This window comes from Periplaneta americana, chromosome 13, assembly GCF_040183065.1.
Source record: "Periplaneta americana isolate PAMFEO1 chromosome 13, P.americana_PAMFEO1_priV1, whole genome shotgun sequence".
Classification (NCBI taxonomy): domain Eukaryota; kingdom Metazoa; phylum Arthropoda; class Insecta; order Blattodea; family Blattidae; genus Periplaneta; species Periplaneta americana.
Genome location: NC_091129.1, coordinates 146,838,755 through 146,860,560, shown reverse-complemented (window position 1 = coordinate 146,860,560; position 21,806 = coordinate 146,838,755). Strand labels below are relative to the sequence as shown.

At 31.2% G+C, this 21,806-nt stretch overlaps 2 protein-coding genes across 4 annotated transcripts in view; both read left to right on the top strand.

Moving 5' to 3' along the window:
• Nucleotides 1-14,596, top strand: part of Nurf-38 (Inorganic pyrophosphatase Nurf-38) — a 37,154-nt gene extending 22,558 nt beyond the window's left edge. Inside the window, exons 7-8 of one of the 2 annotated variants that reach the window (XM_069844417.1) lie at nt 437-546; nt 14,427-14,596. In XM_069844417.1, the coding sequence (XP_069700518.1) occupies nt 437-546; nt 14,427-14,458 (142 nt within the window). In that variant the 3' untranslated portion in view covers nt 14,459-14,596. Of the gene's footprint in view, nt 1-436; nt 547-3,761; nt 4,190-14,426 lie in introns of those variants that run through there. The other variant, XM_069844418.1, reaches the window with a different exon arrangement.
• A 4,622-nt stretch (nt 14,597-19,218) lies between these two features.
• Nucleotides 19,219-21,806, top strand: part of Cow (Proteoglycan Cow) — a 1,076,490-nt gene continuing 1,073,902 nt past the window's right edge. Inside the window, exon 1 of one of the 2 annotated variants that reach the window (XM_069844415.1) lies at nt 19,219-19,538. In XM_069844415.1, the coding sequence (XP_069700516.1) occupies nt 19,437-19,538 (102 nt within the window). In that variant the 5' untranslated portion in view covers nt 19,219-19,436. The remainder of the gene's footprint in view (nt 19,539-21,806) is intronic. The other variant, XM_069844416.1, reaches the window with a different exon arrangement.

Sequence of the window (21,806 nt, the reverse complement as noted above, 5' to 3'; positions counted from 1 at the left end):
TTTAGTTATAAAAAAGTTAATTACAAAAAATTCAATTTTTGGCGTGCATTATGTAAATGTAACAATTTGTATAAAAAGCTAAATTTAAATTTAGCATTAAAATAACTATAGTTAAATTATAATTCACATGAAACGTGCACGAATTTCCTGTTCCATTCATGGTTAACATTCTTATTTATTTTTAATAATAATAATAATAATAATAATGATAATAATAATATGGTAATGGTAATAATAACAACATAAATAACAATGATAAAAATAACGAAAATAAAACGTGGTTGTGTTGGTGGTGATGCAGCAGTGGTGATGAAACACTGTACTCATTGCCATATACATTATTTTCTTCTGTCAGATTGTCTTTTGTCAACATATCATTATCATTATTCATTTTTTGTTAGTGTTCCTCATATTGCAATCAATTTCTTATTTTTAGTGCTAATGTGACAAATACAGACAGTCCATTTAAGATAGAGCAAAAAGATGCAGAAGATATCATTGCAAAGAGTCCACAGCCTGGACCAGCGCAACCTGTGGAATCCATTGGTATGTATGAAAAAAAAAGACATAGTTGAATGTATATACATTGTTTTGTATTTAGATTTGTCAGTTTGTCATATGTCCATTTGAAACAACTGCTTCTATTCTTTTCTCAGTATTTAATATGTACTGTAGTACTGGTATATAACTTATCTTCAAATGACAACAGTGTTTTCTTAAATAAGTTCACCATTTACATTTTTACTGTAGCCCATTGAAATATTTGTTTTATAACCTGCTTCTTTGACTCTCTGTCCTTAACCCTTACCCCTCGTACGAAACTTGAAAAAATTATAGTCTTATAAAACATAGCCATTGAATAAGATGTAATAACATAATCATATTTGTAATTATACGTATTCATTTCTAAGAAAATGCAGTGCAGGCGAAATTATCATTGGGATAAGCGGTGCGTGAACAGAGACGGGAATACTTTTGGCATTACTGGGAAGGAAATTATCCCCATCATATTTCTACAAATCTTCAAATTATAGTAGGATTTCAGCCTTTTCATCTGTTATATCCTATTTCTCCGCCGAATTTGTGCATAACCAGGGCCAGGGGTTTTTTGGTGATAATTTTTCAAAATTTTCTTGAAAAATAAATACGGTTAAAATGTGATTAATTTCGTAAAAATTTCGCTTATTTTTTTTCATTGCCATGTAAAGTCTCATTTATACACAGTTTCAGTTAGGAATAATCTTGTATAAGGCATTATATTTTACAACATTCATGCCAAAGAAAGCTGTTAATAATAATAATAATAATAATAATAATAATAATAATAATAATAATAATAATAATATACCCTTTGTAGATCAGCCTTAGTCCACAGTTGTGAAGTAACGGTTAGCATCCCTGACTGTGAAACGAATGGGCCTGGGTTCAAATCCTGATTGGGACAAGTTACCTGGTTGAGATTTTTTTCAAGGATTTTTTTCTCAATCCATTAAGAGTAAATGATGGGTAACTTTCAGCGCTGGATTCTGCCTAGACTCATTTCGCTGGCATTATCACCTTCATATCATTTAGCAGTTGCTAAAGTGTCATAAAGTAACCAATTAAAAAAATCAGCCTTATTTATTTATTTATTTATTTATTTATTTACTTACTTATTTACTTACTTAGTTACTTACTTAGTTACTTAATTACTTACTTACTTAGTTAGTTACTTACTTAGTTACTTACTTAGTTACTTACTTAGTTACTTACTTACTTAGTTACTTAGTTACTTAGTTACTTACTTACTTACTTAGTTACTTACTTACTTAGTTACTTACTTACTCAGTTTACTCACTTATTCAGTTACTCACTTACTCAGTTACTCACTTACTCAGTTACTCACTTACTCAGTTACTCACTCACTCACTCACTCACTCACTTATTTATTTAATTATTTATTTATTTAATTATTTATTTAATTATTTATTTATTTAATTATTTATTTATTTAATTATTTATTTAATTAATTAATTATTTATTTAATTATTTATTTAATTATTTATTTATTTAATTATTTATTTATTTAATTATTTATTTATTTAATTATTTATTTAATTAATTATTTATTTATTTAATTATTTATTTATTTAATTATTTATTTATTTAATTATTTATTTAATTAATTATTTATTTATTTAATTATTTATTTATTTAATTATTTATTTAATTATTTATTTATTTAATTATTTATTTATTTAATTATTTATTTATTTAATTATTTATTTATTTAATTATTTATTTATTTATTTATTTATTTCATCAATCTTTGTTCACGTCATGGCGGATTAGATGTATTCCAGTTCTTAATCCGCCATCACTCTCTATACAAATATAACAGAAACTAATACATAATGAACCTATAAGTATCCTCTGTTTACAATAATAATAATAATAATAATAATAATAATAAGTATAGCTCTTGAATTTAAAACTCCTACCTTAGCTTTTTCATTTTTTATGCTCAATCTCTTCAGAATTATTCTGTTAACTTCATTGACTACTCTTCGTAGTTTCTTATCGTGTGACTACTCAACATTAATAATTCCATCTCCGTTAGAGCCTTGACTTTCTCTTCCCATCTAATTTTAACTCTAAAAATAAATTTTCCTAATTTATGCAAATTGCTGGCATTTAGGTGACCATTCATTTTTTATAAGCTACTATAGCGTTTATTTGTAGAAATTTTTTATCTACTCAACTGTGTCTCAAATCATTCGTTGCCTGACACTTTAGCGCAATATGCATTGCGTCTTCAGCTAGTCCACACAAAGGACATTTATCCTTCTCTACGTTCCCTCTCTTATTCTTGAGTCTCCACAATTAAAAAAAATCAGCCTTATTGTTACGTAACTGAGTTTTATACAAGAATGGAATTTAAAAAAGAAAATTGTAGGCCTGTGCAAAATAATTAATCTCACATTTAATATCATCTGTACATATACTTCTATTGCACTCCCATCGCATCTGAACTGTTTTAATGGTTGCTGGCTGGTATCCTTCAAGTGCAGAAGAATTAGGAAAACCCAACCATTAGCAACCGTGTAAGCCATTAAAGAGAATACCGCAATAGAACTCCAAACCTTCTAGTATTCTTGCAGCTAACAACTTCAAAACTAATGTCTTTCTTAAATAAATGAAATGTTTAAAAGGATTAGGAAAATCCAGTTCTCAATAGTCCTGCAGGCAATTAAAGAGAATAGCAGAATTCCAGGTTACGGTACCTGGCCAAGTAATTTGTATCCCTATTATTTTGTAGCTAATATCTTCAAAACTAATACATTTCTGCAGAATAATTTGAAGAGATTTTTTTCGTTTTTATCACAGAATATTCGTGACAAATTTATTGTCATAAATCAATCATATTTTATGATAAAACCTGCATAAACTTCTTAGTGCATCTGTGAGTCACATTACGTGTTTATCACTAATAATAAAAAAGTCGAGCCCTGTCCATAACAAACACTACAATATATTAATAGTTCTCCATTTTTAGATTCGGTTCCAGGCCCCAGTAAACTTATTTGTTACAGTGCCTTTTCTGTATGTGCGTATATCTGTTTCTAAGAAGAAGCAATTTTTTATTGGATTTAATGTAAATTTGGTTATTATGTTGAAAATACATTAATATGTTTAGGAAAGAAAAACTGTAATATTAGTGCACTCATATTTTTAACTTTAAATTAAAAATTTGAAGACATACATTTTTTTCTCCTTTTCAGTTGATAAATGGTATTTTCTTAAATTAGAAATAAAAAAGAAGTTCAAATTGTGAAAGTTGGAGTTGGAAGAATGATGGATGCCAGATGAACATTACCATTCTTCGTGTCTTATGTCCTTAAATAAACTTATGTGAACATGAATAAATTGTTTCAGGCATACCTTTCAATCTGTAATTATGATTTTTGATGTTCTGTGTTTGTTAGTACAGCTGCTGTTTCTGTGTGTTTTATATCATAAATAATAAACTTCACCAGTTACGAAACTTAGCAGCATAAAAATGTAATTATCTTAATGTTTTTTGCGGAGACTTTCCTGAAATGGGGGAAAGAAAAGGCAATGGGAGAGGAGTTGCATATTATAAAACTTGCTTTGAGGTGGCAGAGTTGGGAAGTTTGTAAGCTTTCTAATAGGACATTATCAAAATTTTGGTAATTTCCTAGAAGACGGGCAAAATCCAACATGGCTGACGAAAACTACCAAAAACGTTCTGCCAACTGTGAAGTCCAAATGTCACCAAACATCGCAAAATCAAAGATGAAAAATCAAATATATATTCATATTTTTAAAGAAGAACAAGCCCTCCAAAAAAAATGAAAATATATTTCATTTTTCGCCTTTGATTTTTTTGGCGTTTGGTGGCATTCGAACTTCATAGTTGGTAGTACTTTTCTGGCAGTTTTCGTCCGCACTTTACCCCCAAAAATCACTAAAACACAAAACAAAACATAATAATTTATCATCTTATCAAATAAAATTCAATTCTCATCGACGTCTTCAACGACAACCACTTCACTTCCAGTATATGACACAGGCTTTAAGGCAATCTAAACTTAAACCATGCAGCCAACAAAGAACTAAACCGACACATTGTCGTACAGTCAACTTTGCATAAATAAACCACGTGTTTACACTAAATGAAATTCTCTTCAAACACTTATTACATCTTAACTTCTACAGAAAATTCAGTAAATAATTCCTTTAAACCACAGAAAAACAGTTTTCTTCTCAACATTCAACACAATCCTTCTTCACCAGCGAAAGAACTAAACCAAAATCGACACAAAATTTAATAGATAAATTTCAGAACACGGTTTCCTTCCTTTCCCTCTTACTTCAAAATTCCAACCTTGTGCACACAAAATAAATTATTGGCACTGAAAAGTGGCTTTTCGTAAGCATGATGATGCGCATTCGACAAATGCAGACAAATCTACAATGTAACACCACTCACGTCAAACAACCGAGAACAACAGGACAACGTCATTATCCATGAAAAATTAATGAAAATTCTAGAATAAATGATAACTATAACCAATCAAATCGAAAGAAAATCACAAAAATCATAAAATGAGAAACTTTCAATAGCTTTAGCCATCAGACACAACATAACACCACTCACGTCAAAAAAACCAAGAACAACTGATAACTTCATTATCCATTCAAAATTAACGAAAATTCTAGAACAAATGACAACTATACCCAATAAAATTAAAAGAAAATCACGGCGACACCTAGTACAAAAACCTAGAACTAACATGTAAAAGTCACTAAAAGATCACTAACATTTAACTCTGAAATAAAGAAGTTGGTAATACTTACTATATTCAACCAAGTGCCCGTCTTCTATGAAATTACCAAAATTTTAAATAATATTTGAATCGCATAGAAATAACATATAATGTAATACGCCTCTTATTTGCCATGGAACTGCATTCCAAATATATTTTATAGATTACTTCCACTGTCCCCTGTATTGTGTTGGTTGTTGTGTAAAAATTTAGTTTTGAATTGAAAACGTTTCATAGCAATTTTGCAATAAATTCCTAGACACTCATCATAGCTGAAGAAATGCCCTAATGAGATTTTATTTTGGTTTTAAGGTTTCTAACCACCTCAGATATTTATTACTATTTGTTTAATTTTGTCTTGTAACTCTTACAAATTAAAATCTTGTATGAAATCATGATTTCATAGCATACCAAAGTTAATGTAATTAAAACTATTTTCAAATAAAAATTAACAAATATATTGATTGCTGTGTTTTTAAGAAGTACGACCTAGTATTAGTTTGTAATAATTAAAATATGGGTTTATATTAATACTATTGGATTGGTGGTTATTATGAAAGATAAGACAGTGAGGATAGCTTCCAATTGTCACTTGCATTGAATATCAGTTCTGGCAAGAATGGGCTAAAATATTTGCAATTTGTATTATTTTTTTAACTTTACATTAAGGTCAGTCGTCAGTATATTTTTAAGCATATAATGTTTTAAAATGTCTCAGGGGAGGTAAAATAAAGAGCGTTAAAATTTTGAAATAAAATTAATTAATGCCTCTTTAATGGAAATTATCGTATTTACTTGTGTAATAGAAACTTTTTTTTTTCCATAATTTTTGGATTAAAAATACAGGGTGTATATTATATGCGAGAAAAATATTTTAAGGGAAAAAATTCGTAACCACCTGACATCCCACGTGATGATCACAGTTTCGACTTCAGACCTTCAAGTAATATTGAAAATGATCGATTGTATGACTTCGAGAACATCAATATATCAAATGCTTATGAGCAGTAAAGTGCATAACATACAAAATGAATAAAAAAGTAGCACAGTATAACCTAAAACTGAATACAAATAAAGCAAAAACTAGGCATAAAATGTAATGCGTACTTTATGCGGTTCCCTCCCCTACATATTACTGTCAACATTTGGGGCATGTACATTATGCGATGGCATCTATTATGTGAGTAAATACGGTAGTTCATGTATACAGGAATATTATTATTTATGAGTTGAATAGAATTTCACTTGGCATCTTGTGACATTTTACCATGACTTGAAACATGACAGTAACCCATATGAGCACTGAAATCTTAAATTACAAAGATATAATACATTTTATTTATTTTAACTGTCAAATCACAAATGGGCTCTCTGGTTAATTAATGTTTAGGAACACTCTATTTTGGCGAATGACTTTTTCACGAATTTCTGCTAATTGAGTGTGAGTATTAAAATTTTTATATGTATGAACAAGACTAATTCTGTAGACATTTTTACCATCTCGATTTGTCGTGGATTTTGCTCGATTTTGCTCCTCCTCTTGCGAATCTAGTAATTTTTTGCGTTAAATGCGTTTTTATTAAGAATGTTGCAGAATCATACATTCATCAGTTACAGAAGTCCATTCTTTTATTTTCGACAATGAATCATTCAAAATAATTATGAAATTAATGAGTTCGTCTTTCATGGTTCATCATGTGGAAAGCATGGCAGCTCAACTGTGCAAAATGGAAATCTGTGTGTCGTACATACACAATGCTTTGGTTGATTACACACTAACACAATATGAAGAAATCTGTGAAAGATATTGGTGAAACTAGCGCTGAGGTAGTTCTGGTGATTTTGGAAGTGAAAATTGCTGGATTTATAAGAAATTTTTTGTGGAGATCCATTTGGTCGTATATGCATTCATTCATTCATTTATTTTATTCCATAGATCTTACATGAGCAATGAAGCTTTAAGATGTGGAACAAGTCAAAATTTTACAATATTACAATTATACTTTTTACAAATTTTTACAGTTTTACAATTTAGTAATTTTCTACAGTTTTTACAATTTTGTGCAATTTTTTACAATATTTTGGCGAGAAGTAGTGAGATGAGGTGAGGTCCGAGGATTCGCCAAAATATTACCCGGCATTTGCCTTTTGGTTGAGGAAAACCTCGGAAAAACCCAACCAGGTAATCAAATCAAAGGGGTTGATGCCGAGGACTCGCCATAGACCATCCGGCTTCAGTCCCACGACTGTGGAAAACCTCGAAAGAAACCAAAGACCAAAGGGGGATCCAACCCAAACCCAAACACAGCTTCGGATCAGCAGCCCAGCGAGTCTGCCGACTGAGCTACATCGATGGCTCTACTAAAATTATACAATACATAGCCAATCAGATTATTAAATTTACAAATGCAAACGATCATTCATCAGTTGAGCTATATGTATAATACAAAACAAGTAAGTTAATTAAATTTAAGTCATAAACAATTCAACCAGTTTTGATATACAGAAATTGATAATACATATCATGCAAACTACTTCAAATTACAAACACAAACAATTTATCAATAGAGCTGTACAGATTACTATTCAATTTAAAGCATATACAATTCATCGGCCAAAACTATACAAACATATACAATACAAAGTAAGCAGATTAATTTAATTTACAAGCATACTTTCATTAAGCTATACAAATTTGTGCAATTAATATCAAGTAGATTAATTCAATTTATAATCATAAACAATTCATCACTTGAGCTATACAGACTATTATACAATTTACAGCATATACAATTCATCAATTGAGCTATACAGACTACCATTCAATTTACAGTATGCAAGGCATAATCAAAGCCAAAACTATCCAAACCTAACAGATTCGTATATTCAAGTGCATAAGCAGAATACAAAAGGAACTATCTCAGCTCTAGTTTAGCCAAGATTTTGCCACATTTTCAGCAAGAGTACACAACGAAGATAATTCGGCAGCCAAGTGGCCTGTCATAGTGGGCAAATGAACATAGCCTAATGTTTTTTATATTCACGTGACACTTTTCTCCATAGTGTGTAATTGGCTGTATTTACCGGTTTGCTCGTCAAGTTCGGGGTTTTGCCTCTAGTGAAAATTCTCTTTGGGTTAAATTTGAATGAAGCCATGCTGTGCTAATGACAACCAAATTACTGAAGTTCTACTGAATGTGATGATTGATAAAGCGATTTCCATGTTTAAATTCAAACTTTTTCTTCACAATTTGCATGTTTAAGTACGGTACCAACTTTCTTCACGATTTGCATATATAAATAACGAACTTTCTTTTTCACAATTTTCGTATTTAAATAACGACTTCTTTCACGAATTATTATGATTTAGTTACCAACTTCGATGTATTTTATTCCCAACTAATCTTAAAAGTTTCAGTATTAAAGTAGTATCGTAGAAATTTAAAGCATGTTAAAAGTATTCGAAATTGGTTCCTAATAATTACATATAAAGAAGAAACTATTTAAACTATGAAGAAAGAAAAGATGAATAATACGGGAGAGATAACCAGAAGAGGATATTGCTAATGACTGGACCTGAAGCCTGAAAATAGCTCTGGATTTGTAAGTTTTTTTTATTTTATCATATTTTCAGAATGGAGTTCTTATTGTATCGAGATATATATATATTTTTTTCCATATAGAATTCGTGAAAATGTGGTTGTATTTTATTCGAGTTCATACTAGATCCAGGCAATACGGTAATTTCGTTTACTAGAGTAATCTCTAAAAAGAAATACTTTAGTGCCTCAGAAAACATCAAATTACAGTAGCCGGTTCATGAAATATATTTCAAATGGTTGCTAAGGGCTGTAGAAATTTTCTCGGTTCATGAAATGTGTTCCAAATGGTTGCTAAGGGTTGTAGAAATTTTCTCAATTAATTTAGAGCAGCGTTTCTCAAACTTTTTTGAAGTGGGGACCACTTTTTTTAAGTCAGAACAGTTCCGCGGACCACCTTACTCTTGTTCCCTTCAAAAGCAAATTTATAATTTTTGTAGTATGTTTTAATATCAATAGACATATTTTTAAATAGAATTAATTAATTAAATTTAATTAATTTTATATTAGTATTAACTAATTAAGCTAATGTTAATAGAAGAAAATTCATTTTGGTCTCTTTAATAATTCAAGGCTATTAGAGTTTGGATAATCTTTAACTTATTAACTAAAAAAAAAAAATAATAAAATAAATGTTGGTACTCACATTAATGAGATGAATGAGCTTGCTTATTCTTGCACACTTGTTCTATGTTTGGACGTATGCTGGTAAGCTTAAGTCGAAGATTGTCACATACATCGAGTCGATTTCGGTAGCTACTTTGTTTTTATTAGAGTTTGTGATGAAAACCTTTCTCACACAGATACATAGAAACAAATTGAATTATAATCTCTAAAGCACCATTGTACAGTTCACTGTATTCTCTTTTCACTTGTGATGAAGTCCAGAAATTAACCATACCTTCCGCTTGGAATTTCATTTTAAGTCCAGTCTCTTTCGAGAGTTCAATTAACTGTTCTCTTTCACTCAATGAAAGTTTGTTAGTTTCAATATCGCAATGAAAGTGATCACGAACCCATGAAAATTCGTCATATTTACTTGGAAAATAAGTTTCAAATTGTGACCTCAGAGTTGTATTATTGGTGTACGACGTACAGTACATGACCAATTCAATGTGCAGACTGGGTGTCGGCAAAACTATTAAGATAGTCATAAATACATTAAAAAGGGTTCGGTCCCCTGTTGTGAATTTGGTGGTCCCTGACTGGGTTACAGGGGCAGCGCTAGATGTGCAGGGAAAAGATGGCGAGAAACACCACAGTCATAGTGCTTTAAATCCCTCTTTCGATGTTGAAAGTAGAGTGGGAAGTTAGTAGACGAATAGGGTAATAAATTTAATAAAATGTCAGTACTGAGAGAAAAAGTGAAAGGCGATTGCCACGTGTCATTTCCAAACTCTGAGATTTTCAGCTATTGAGTGATACGCAATTCGTTTGAATTTTATTTTTTCTTCCGCCTTTTTTGAAGGACCACAGGTGGTCCGCAGACCATAGTCTGAGAAACACTGATTTAGAGAATTTATTTCTAGGTAATTTCTTGAAATATAATTTTATGTTTATTAAAGTGTTTATTCTGTACTGCTGAACTTTTTTTCTCATATTTTTACCATATATTACAGTTAAAAGCTTAATTTATATATCTGGCCTACCTATAGTATTTGCATTTTTTCAAACATCATTTACTCTCTCCCTCCCTCTAGGTCGGTGGCATTTAAGTGTGCTTAAATGCGACAGGTTCATGGCAGTAGATTTACTGGCATGTAAAAGAACTCCTGCGGGACAAAATTCCGGCACATCCGGCGATGCTGATATAACCTCTGCAGTTGCGAGCGTCATTAAATAAACCATAACATTCTCCCTCCCTCCACTTTCTGAAATGGCGTTACTTTGAAGTATTTTTCTGTCTCCTAATAGTTTCGAAGAATTAGCATTGTTCTGTGTTCTGATTTGATGGTTGGACATTAAAGAGCTCGATTCTTTGGTGCACTAGTGTTATGATTATTACAAAAGATATAGTGTAATATTATATTACGTTTAAAATTGATTTTATAGAGCTGTGCTACTAAACAATCGTGTTCTGTATTCATTCATTCATTCAAAGTTTTCTGCCCAAGGGCAAGTCTTTCACCACAAACATGGCATTTCCCAGTCTTTCCTATTTTCTGCCTTTTTCTTAGCCTCCGCATATGATCCATGTACCTTGATGTTGTGTATTTAGTCTAAATAATGTTTTCCTCTTCTTTTCTTGGTCTTCCATAACAATGTTTTAAGTATTCCTATATTTTTTCATGGTTTATTATCTGCCTTATTTTGTCTGTCCTAATTTAATCGCTCCCACTAGTCTTTCTAAAAGTGTAGTTTTAATTGTGTTGTATGAAATTAGTGTATTTTCTTGTTTCAGGGATGTTCTCTGTTTTGCTACGTAGTATACACAGTTATTTCCTGGAACTGCCAAAGTTATTTTTGTATCCTTCGTAAATAAAATTCACCTTGTCCCTGAAACATGGTCCCTTTCTTAAAGTTATACTGTAGTATACATGCATGGCTCATGTTGTCATGTTAGATGCATTTTGAAGGATTATCAAGGGTGATGAAAGTTAGTTATTTTCAATTGAGATTTATTTTATTTGAAGTATTAAAAGTCGTTAAATTATCATTTTTACCCATCCCTGTTGGCATGATTTGGTTTGCCTATTTTAATATGGACTGCATTTCAGAGACAGTCTATAATGTGATGCATAATACATTATATTACTGTTTCTGGATCATTATACTGCCTTCATAGAATCCTAGTTGAATATTCAGTTAAATAGAAAACTAATTTTTTTAATTAATTAAAAGTTTTCTACTTGCGAAACAGGTCTTGAAGACCTAAAGCTTCCTTTTTTTTTTTTTTTTTTTTTTTGCTAATGCTTGTAACATAAAATATAGTATACACAGATAAAATTTTAGCTCACCCCTAAAAGAGTAGAACTCGTGCTCAGGGGCGGATTCTTGATTTTAAATTAAGAAGTATATAATACAATTTGTTTTATGTCTACTACACAATAAGAACATATAAATTTAAATTTACAATTTTTCATTATTTATAAAATCCATACATAACTTTTTAAATTTAATACTAGAACTATTAGAATTGACAAGATTAGAATATTTAAATATAAATTTGTTTTATAATATCCTTGGACCTAAATTACTACTATGATTAAATACTACAGCATTGTTGTATTTTGGTTCAAACAATCTTAAAGAATTCATAACTATGAGAATACAATTCAAATGTATTTTGATTTTTATTAGACATTTTTTTAGTATAATAAATCTGTCTTATTTTAAGAACCTTAAAGTCTAAAAACAATTTTTTAGATGGAAAATCAATATGTTTATGAAGACATATTTTAATTTATTTTCTTCTGTAATAAATAAAATGGATTAAAATTACTTTTAAATAAGCTACCCCATTCTACTATAATTCCATACATAATTTCAGATTGAAATAATGTTAAGTATATATTGTGCGTAACAAACTTTTTGAAAAGTAATTTCTCAATAAAATAAAATATATTTTACGTAAATTATCACAAAGGTAATTAATGTGTTGGTTCCATTTTAAATGATTGTCGAAAATTATGCCTAAATATTTAACTTCAGAGGACTCCTTAATAATCGGACATTTACCATGTATAAGGCAACGATCAGAGTTATGTAATTTGATACTTAATATAGATGTAGGAGGATTAACTGTACTAGAATTAACTATTTGTGAACTAAAGAAGTTTATTTTACAGTGGGATTCAGTTGTATGTTAGTTCCTTTGTACTGTGAAGGGTTGATAAGATTTATTAAATTTACACTTTTTTCATTTCTCTGTTTTATAGGAAATAATTGTTTTACTTTTGTGACCTGTAACAGTCAATCTATAACCTGTATGGATGATTATGATTGGTTTATATATACACTTAAATTCATATTTTCCCCTCTTTCTGTTAGAGTTTACATTATGTAAGAACTTAACCTTCTTCTTTTCCAAGTCATGGAGTCTTTGCTAACCTATATTGAATATGATACTTGTTTGTTTATGATGCAGTGAAGTGCAGAGTTATCTATTCGAAATAAGAACCAGAGCAATTAAATTGAAAAAAAGTCGGACTTTTTTTTTAAGTGATAAGTGAGAAACTATTGTGACAATTTATTAAATTGTAACAATATTAAATTGTAACAAAACTAACATAATTCAATTTAAATCCTGTCCAAGTTCAACGTCGCAAATTTCTAGCGCAGTAATTAACAATAGATCCCTATTAGAAACAACAACAACCAAATTTCTTGGCTTAAAAATCGATAATGTGTTAAATTGGAAAAATCATATTAAAGAAATTACCCCCAAACTAAATTCAGCTTGTTTTGCTATTAGATCTATGCAAAAGATAGTAAATATCAATACCTTAAAAACAATATACTTTGCATACTTCCACTCGGTAATGAGTTTTGGAATAATATTCTGGGGAAATTCCACAGATAGTAACAATATATTTCTATTACAAAAAAGAGTAATTAGAATAATAGTAGGTGCCAAATCTAGGGAATCGTGTAGGACTATTTTAAAAAAACTACAAATAATGCCCATGGCTTGTCAGTATATCTTTTCATTAATAGTCTTCCTCGTATGTAATCGTGAAAACTTTGTAACTAATTCAACAGTTCATAGCATAAATACACGTCAAAAAAATGACTTTCATACTCCATCGGCAAGTCTATCGTGCTATCAAAAAAGGAGTGCGTTATATGGCAGTAAAAATTTTTAATAGCCTCCCTATCGATATAAAAAATGAAACTCAAAACATAAAATTATTTAGGGCCAAATTAAAGAAGTACCTAATTTCTCACGCCTTCTATTCTGTAGGTGAATTCATGACATTCAATAACATTTCATGAAATTGATACTAAAACTGTGTGTTGTACTAGTAGACTATATTGTAAATCTCGTCTGTATATATTTCATCTAGACTGTTACTATAAATTAAGATTTTATAATAGTATTAAGTTTTTTGACTTGTTCCATATTCTAGCTGTAAGCATGTATGAATACCATGGAATGTTAATAAATACAATACAATACAATACAATTGAAAGAACTGATTTTTGAATATAATGTGTTCATGCCTGAATCTTGTCTTTATTATCTGATTTTTCTTGTTACTTCTTAATGGAGAAATGTTTTACTTTACGAATTTCTGTACAAGCTTACAAGAGATGTGGATTAGACTTCTTCTATTGCTGGTTATCAAAAAGAAAATCACAATGTTTCGAAAATTGACTCTGTCTTTATACAAAAAATAAGTTACACCTCTTTTAAACAATTCACCTGTGTTTTCACCCTCTTTTAGATAAATACTGCACAAGCTGGATTTTAATGTGGTATGTTTGCTTTTATAGCAAGCAAGAAGTTCCTCTATATAAGTCTCGAAAGTGAAACATACTTTGTTTTATTTTTCAGTGGATAAATGGCACTTCATTAATTTGAAGTAGCGCCTTGGATGCAGAACTTCTAAAAGGGCGCTTTGGACCAACTGGAATAGTGGTTGTGGCATCTCCTTGATTATTGTAACGAGTCTCATGCACCAGTCTTTCTCTCCCCTTCGGTTGCTTACCTCAGTTTGCATGTAGGATCAATATCTTAAGCTCTCTTTGTATTTGCTTTGATATCCAAGCTTTAAAGCTTCATTTTACACCTTGCAAAGTGCCATAGTGGACTTGTGTAATTGCAAGGGATCATAGAAAAGGAAAATTAGACTGAGGTACTGTCTATTGGGAATAAACTGGATGTAAAGAATGAATGAAATATCACTGAATCTATTACAAGATACGTAATAGCTATGTGAACAAGAATGAATAAAATAATTAAAATTGTGCACGTTTTCTGAATGTGAAATCTCGAAAAAATATACAAAATATTTAATATACAATGCGTTTTTATTAATTCTTCCATACTGTCATTTCCTCTATCCCTTCCCAGTGGAATAATAAAATAAAAAAGGTTGAATTTGTCATCAAATTACCCATAAGTTTTCAAATGAATATAAAACTAATCATAAAAAAAATCGTCTGTAATTATGATTTAAATTAATCCGTGAAAATGGTAATTCTAATTGGAGGAAAATACTAAGGGTCCCAAATTGATACCTGAAGCACCTCGTAAATCACTGTAACCATGTTTAGATTGATCAATGGACATGATTGTTTAATCTTCAGACTACCAAGCTCCAAAACCAATACAAACTACCAAGCGGGGTCAGCCAAGACCCCGAGGAGAAATTGCTTTATAAAGAACAATGAAAACAATTTGTACATACCAATTATTTAGTCCTGACAACTCGGCGATGCGAAAGAGGGGAAGTAATAGGAGTAGAGAAAAGGGCGAGCAGTCGGTAAAGGAATGCAGTACAGCTTAATTGGAAACCTACTGCTCTACTGTACGCATGACATCCAATTGCTCCGAAGGCAAGCGAGTGACTAATCCAAACACCCCTTGGCATAACTAAATGGACTCACCTGACCCAGGCACAAATCGCCAGCAACTGTCAGGACTAAATAATCGTACTGTAACAAAATATTTAAAGATAATTGTAAATATAGTGCATTTTGAAAATACGGCATATTTAATCAATGAGTTCGGAAACAATACAAGTCCAATTTTACCTTAACCTAACTGAAATTTCCTTTTTTAGTACACTTTTTCGTATTTCGAATACATGTATTCAAGTTTTCCACAATTTATTCTCTGAGTTCAAATTGAAAGTTCAAACTATTTTAGGGCAGATTATACTTTTGACAATAAGAGCAAAAATATTCACAAAAAATAAATAGGGTGTACAGCTGAACAGAAGAAAATTATGTAACAATTTTCCCATCTGAAATCTACTTCACAGTTTCACCCCAGTCTAGTCTCGTATATACAGTCATGAAGCTTGAGTTTATGAGGGTACTAGGAACAATAGACTGTGCAGGTACTATTTCGCGTTGTCTGTAATGAGGCGATAGTAGCGATCCTAGTGGCTGGCAACTATCTATGGATGCATATTTACTACATATTGAGCTTCGTGACTATATACTAGACTGTGGTTTCACTGCATGTAAGACACACTGTTTTGGTAATTTTCTTTAAATGGCTTCCACACATGCACTTTTTTTTTTACACATTTCACAGAATACTCTAGCCTTCCTGTCGGTTTTTCTAGGGCACAACTGACATCTGATTTTTTTTATAGCTTTAGTAGTATTGCAGAATTTATTCCTCGTCTTCAAAGAAATACAGCATCTGTTGAGAAAATATTTTCTGTTGTGAATAGTATGTGGCCAAGGATAAATCTAAGTTAAGTGTTAAGATATTGAGGTCTATGTCAGTTGCAAGGCAGTATTATGTGATAGAACGTGAAGTTTCATGAAAAAAATCTGTACCCATCTATCAGATACAGGAATGGTTTCTTGTTCCATGTATCCAACTGCCAACTATAGATTTGTCTGCCTCTATGAGCAATGGATAAATTTACATAATATTCGGAGATCAATTTTGTTCCATCATGACTCAGCTTCTTCAATTTAATAAATTTGAACTCTTTCTGGAGATCGTCATTAAAACAGCACTTTCGCCTCTTTGTTATTGCAAAGATATATTTAAAGTTTTAAAAAATAAACTAGAATATTATAAAATATGAAATTTTAGCCACCAGCTTTGAAAAACAAAACCACCAGTTAGCATACAGGCATAACAAACCCCTGATTGACCAATATAAAAGCACAGTCTACTATATACAGTCGCGAAGCTTGAGGTGATTTTTTGCAAATCTCACGATAAAGCGCTCCAAGCGGTTAGCAACTAGAAACAATAGACTGTCCACGGTCGACTTTGGATTTAGAGTGGACTGAGTCGTATTTCCATCGAGTGCTAGCTAGGTCGTTGCGTATTTCGCATTGATGCTCATGAAGAAAAATCCTAACATCTATTTCTTATTTTACTTCTAGATGCAAAAAGTGGTTAATAAACAGCAGGAGGGAAGATCTAATGACAAAGAATGAAGCATATCTGTATAATAATATAAAGTTTTGCTCTCTTCATTTCGAAAACACACAATTTATGAATGAAAACAAACATTAATTAATCTGGAATGCAGTTCCAACTTTATTTGATGTTTCAAATAAACCTGTTCTGTTATTACCTGCAGCTGAGAAACAAAAGCTTTGCGCTAATTCTACGTCTGTATCAGCTGATTCCTTGAATAATTGTACATTTTCAGACAACTTAGACCTACTTCTTTTTTCAAAGGATATGTTTTTAATTATAGCTGTTAATTTTGTTGTTATTTTTATTTGTTACTTTACTAGAGACGTAGAAAAAGTAAGTCTGTTACAATAAAATTTATTGATCACGTTTTATTTCCAATTCCTGTGTGATTATTATTGCTTAACCTCATCCCACTTTGTTAAGTACGTAAGCCTACACTACAAGTACCGGTACACGTAAGTTACTCCCATTAATTCATATTTCCATTATTATTGTTATTATATTATTGCTGTAAAGGGAAATGCAAATTAATATTTATTGCTTTCATAGTTCATTATCGCTATAATCTTGAATGAGTGAAGCGATTATAGTAAATTTCAGTTCGTTTTGCACAAACAAAAATAATATTAACCTATTTCTTGCAGGTATCTTCGAGTTTATGGTGGAATTTAATATACTTCATTAAAATAATAAATTAACTTTATACATTTAATATTTCAATAATGGAAGGAAGGTGTTAATTTTTCCAAAAGAACACGACAACGAGAGTGTAACATATTTTGCCGTCTGCTAGGAGAGATCTGTGATGATGAGGCGATAGTAGCGATCCTAGTGGTGGGCAACTACCCATGTTTGCATTTTTACTACATATTGAGCTTCGCGACTGTATATAGTAGACTGTGATAAAAGTATATTGATGGCAGGTGACCTAACCTCAGAAGTGGGTTACAAATAAGTCATTGCCAAGAGAGACCAGAAATGTTAAATGACAACCTGATGGCAGTGGTTAAAAAAAAAAAGTATTTTGAAAATAGAACAAAATTGAGATTTAGAAAGAGGCAGGATGGCTGGAAAATATGGGGGGGGGGGAAGGCACTGTCCCATTCAAAATGGTCGGCATAATATGGTCATTTGTGTTATTTTGCATAAAACTGCAATTTTTGTGTTGTCTGTTTTAAAGACGCAACTATTTTTTTTAATGATCAGTGCTTTATAAAAAAAATACATATTTCAGATAAACACGGCTAACATTTTATTATTGTTTACAACATACTGTAACTTCTTTTAACCAATCGGGGTAAAAATTACATTTAGAACTGAGATTAAATGAGACATATAATTGCAAAATCAGATACATTACTTTTTTTTCGAAAATGAGTTAATGTTATATTTCATATCTTCATATGATTCTACAACTGCTATAGCACTGTTATGCTCCAAAGCCAGATACATCACATGGATTTGTATGATGAAAGAATAGTAAGACTTATTGGTTGCAAATCTTGGTTCCTTGCAAACGTTTTTCCTTCATACTGAAAAATTATGTTTTAATGATGTATCTGTGATTTTGCAACTAAATGCCTCAAATACAAGTAGATTTTATTTATTTATTTAGATTTATCATGTCCTTGTGATTTCAAAGAAATTCTATTACCCGATTCGCAAAATTAAAAAGTTCAGGTTCGTTTTTGATCTGCTTCGTCACTTTTTAAAAACTTTTTTAAAGAATTTTGTATTCAGTCAAAATAGAAACCGTGAAGCTATAACAATCATTAAGGACGTGCGATTATAGTTTATAAGTTGGGTATTATCGGTACACTTCTTGCAGTGTTACATATTTATTTACGTATTCGTGTTTTTCCAACATATATATTTCATAGTGTGATACTATATAAAACTCGTGTTTATCAGCTGATTTACTAGAAACAGTTAAGGAACCAAAGTAACGTTTACTTATGATAATTTCCTGATCTTTGTTTGTTATTTTTTCATTACATAGAATAGTAATTTAACATATTTTCATGACTTTCTTTTAGTAGTACGAACATAAGGTGTGATAGTGAAGTGCGTACAAGTTTGTATTATTAATGTAGGCACTTCATTGTTACGCTACCGACTGCGCTCTATTGCTGCAGGGGAGGAATGAGGAATGCATGCATACTGCGTCGGCGTGTGCCATTGATTTTCTTAATTTTAGTTCCAATTCCCTCCACCAGATCGTACTTGACCGCCACCTATTGAGGTCCAGATGAAACATCTCGGTTGTTCCGCGTCTGTCAGAGTGCAGTGAATTTTGTTTTGGTGGTGGGATTGGTTCGAAAAGTCGCGTAATTCGTGTGCATATCCTATAAAAACTGTTTTAGAAGGAGAACGTTATACTTGCAAAGCAAGAATAGACTCTGATTTCCTTCGTTTCTTCGACAGTGGTTTACTGCCGATACACAAATGAAAATCCTTTGGATTATTGTACTGTTGGGCTTCTTGGCCGCCGTGGGTGAAGCAAAAAGAAAACGAAAATTCGAAGGAGATTTTGAATTTGCTGAAGAGGTAAGTCCATGGAATTATACTTAGCATTATTAGTGTTCATAGTAGCGTGTGTAATGTTGTAGTCATTGCAGGTTCAACACGAAACAGTTGTCAAACTCTTGTTCATAGCCTTCCTTATTTGGACCGGTCATTCATCATAAAATTAATTTCAATAACATAGCTATTTAAGGTGCATTTTTTTTCGTAAATTCTTATTTTTATATGCGTGAGCTACTATTGTAGCACAATAGGCGATGATAGACCTGATTTTTCTGTAATTTAGACGTAGTATTCTTGGTTGAGAGATTTATTACAATACCTAATTTGTTTTTAAATGTAGAGTGTAGGAGCGGCATTTTATACTTTCACCTGCGAAACCTGTAATTCAACCAGGTGGCTTGTATTGTGTGGGTGTGATGTTCAAATCTCAATGACCGCGTCGAAAACACAATACTTGCTGCGACGGCATTCAAAGACATAGCTTTTACAGTAAAAAAATTATTCACATGAATAATGCATCCGTGAAGAGAAGCGATTGTGTTATTGCTGCAAGTTGTAGAATGGGTCTGATGGTTTCAGGTTGGTTAGTAGAATTGGTCTGTCACAGTCCTCCGTCAGGTGTTGTTTATGCGATGTCTGAGATCTACGTACGATGTTTAGAAGGGTAGGGCAAGCGGTTATGACAGCAATCCACTAGCGGTTCGGTTTCTCACCAAGAATAAAATACACACACTCTTAAACAAGTGCTCAATATGGCCACTACGAATATTCTTGGCTTTGTTCTTCTGGTATACCAGTAAAGGAAACTTGTCTTGCCAGAAGCAACTTCACATTTTTCATAGTGTTTCTTTTCCTTTCCAGCATCATTTTTATCGAGTTCCGTTAAAGGAGAGGTAGTTTTCCACCCCTTTTTTTTAACAGTTCACTAATGTACGTATATTTCTACACACATTACTCTCAATTGCTACATGCCGTGAGGATTTTCTCTTCTGTTACATGCAGCATTTTATCAATCAATAATGTACATCACCGTGAAGGTACTTGTGTACACAAAATTAACATATTTTGTCTCTGTGCGTAAAATATTTCATCTGAACTTGTTTGTAGTCGGTAAAACAGTTTTAGACTAATATACAGTACGTATGAAAGTTGACATCCAATTAAACTGTAGTTTTCTGCTTCGTTACGTGTTCATTTGTGTGTGTATATTCGATACGTCATCTATACTAATAATAAATCTGTAGCCGAAATTTTTCTGGTAATTTTCGATTTTCCAAAAATAATTGGTCCTAACATATATAATTAACCACCCTGAAACCGAAAATCACATGTTTGAAATTTTTGTTTGTATGTCTGTCTGTCTGTATGTTTGTTACCTTTTCACGCGATAATGGCTGAACCGATTTATATGAAAATTGGAATATAAATTAAGTTCGTTGTAACTTAGATTTTAGGCTATATGGCATTCAAAATACGTTATTTAAAAGGGGGGTTATAAGGGGGCCTGAATTAAATAAATCGAAATACCTCGCTTATTATTGATTTTTGTGAAAAATGTTACATAACAAAAGTTTCTTTAAAAATTATTTCCGATAAGTTTTATTCTTAGAAAAATTTTGTTAGGACTGATATTTAATGAGATAAATGAGTTTTAAAATTAAAATAACTGCCATCTAAGACGGTGCAATGAATTAAGAACAAATGACTTCGTCTATAAGGGGCCTTGGACAACAACAATCGAAAGCTATTAAACATAGCCTACAGAGAATGTTTCTGTGTTTGTATGAAGTAATATCAGAAGCTAAATTAACCGATTTGTATAATTAATTATTATTTCACCATTGGAAAGTGTAGTTTCTCTGGATGGACATAATGCTATAATGTTATTACAGTAACGTCTGAGTAAATCGAGGACAGGTAAGATTAAAATAGCTTCTTATGCACAGAAAATTTGATAGGCTATTTTGTACATTCGTTTTCTGTATTTCTTAAAATAATATTTATGTACACTCATTTTAATCTCAGAGAATTAAGGAACAACGAGAGTGTATTGATTTAGTATGCAGTAATAGTACGTTAGCTTAGCAATCCATTATTTTATAATTCAAATTTTAACTATGCTCAATTGAATCGTGTTAAAGTACATAAAATATATATGCAATAAATGCAATGCAAAAAAAATTGGGTAATGAGCGAAGCAGATTATCTTGCACTGTTGTAAAAGTTGTTCCCTGGATCAAACGTCCTATTTTAATTATGTAATTACTTTATATTTATTTCTAACAGGTG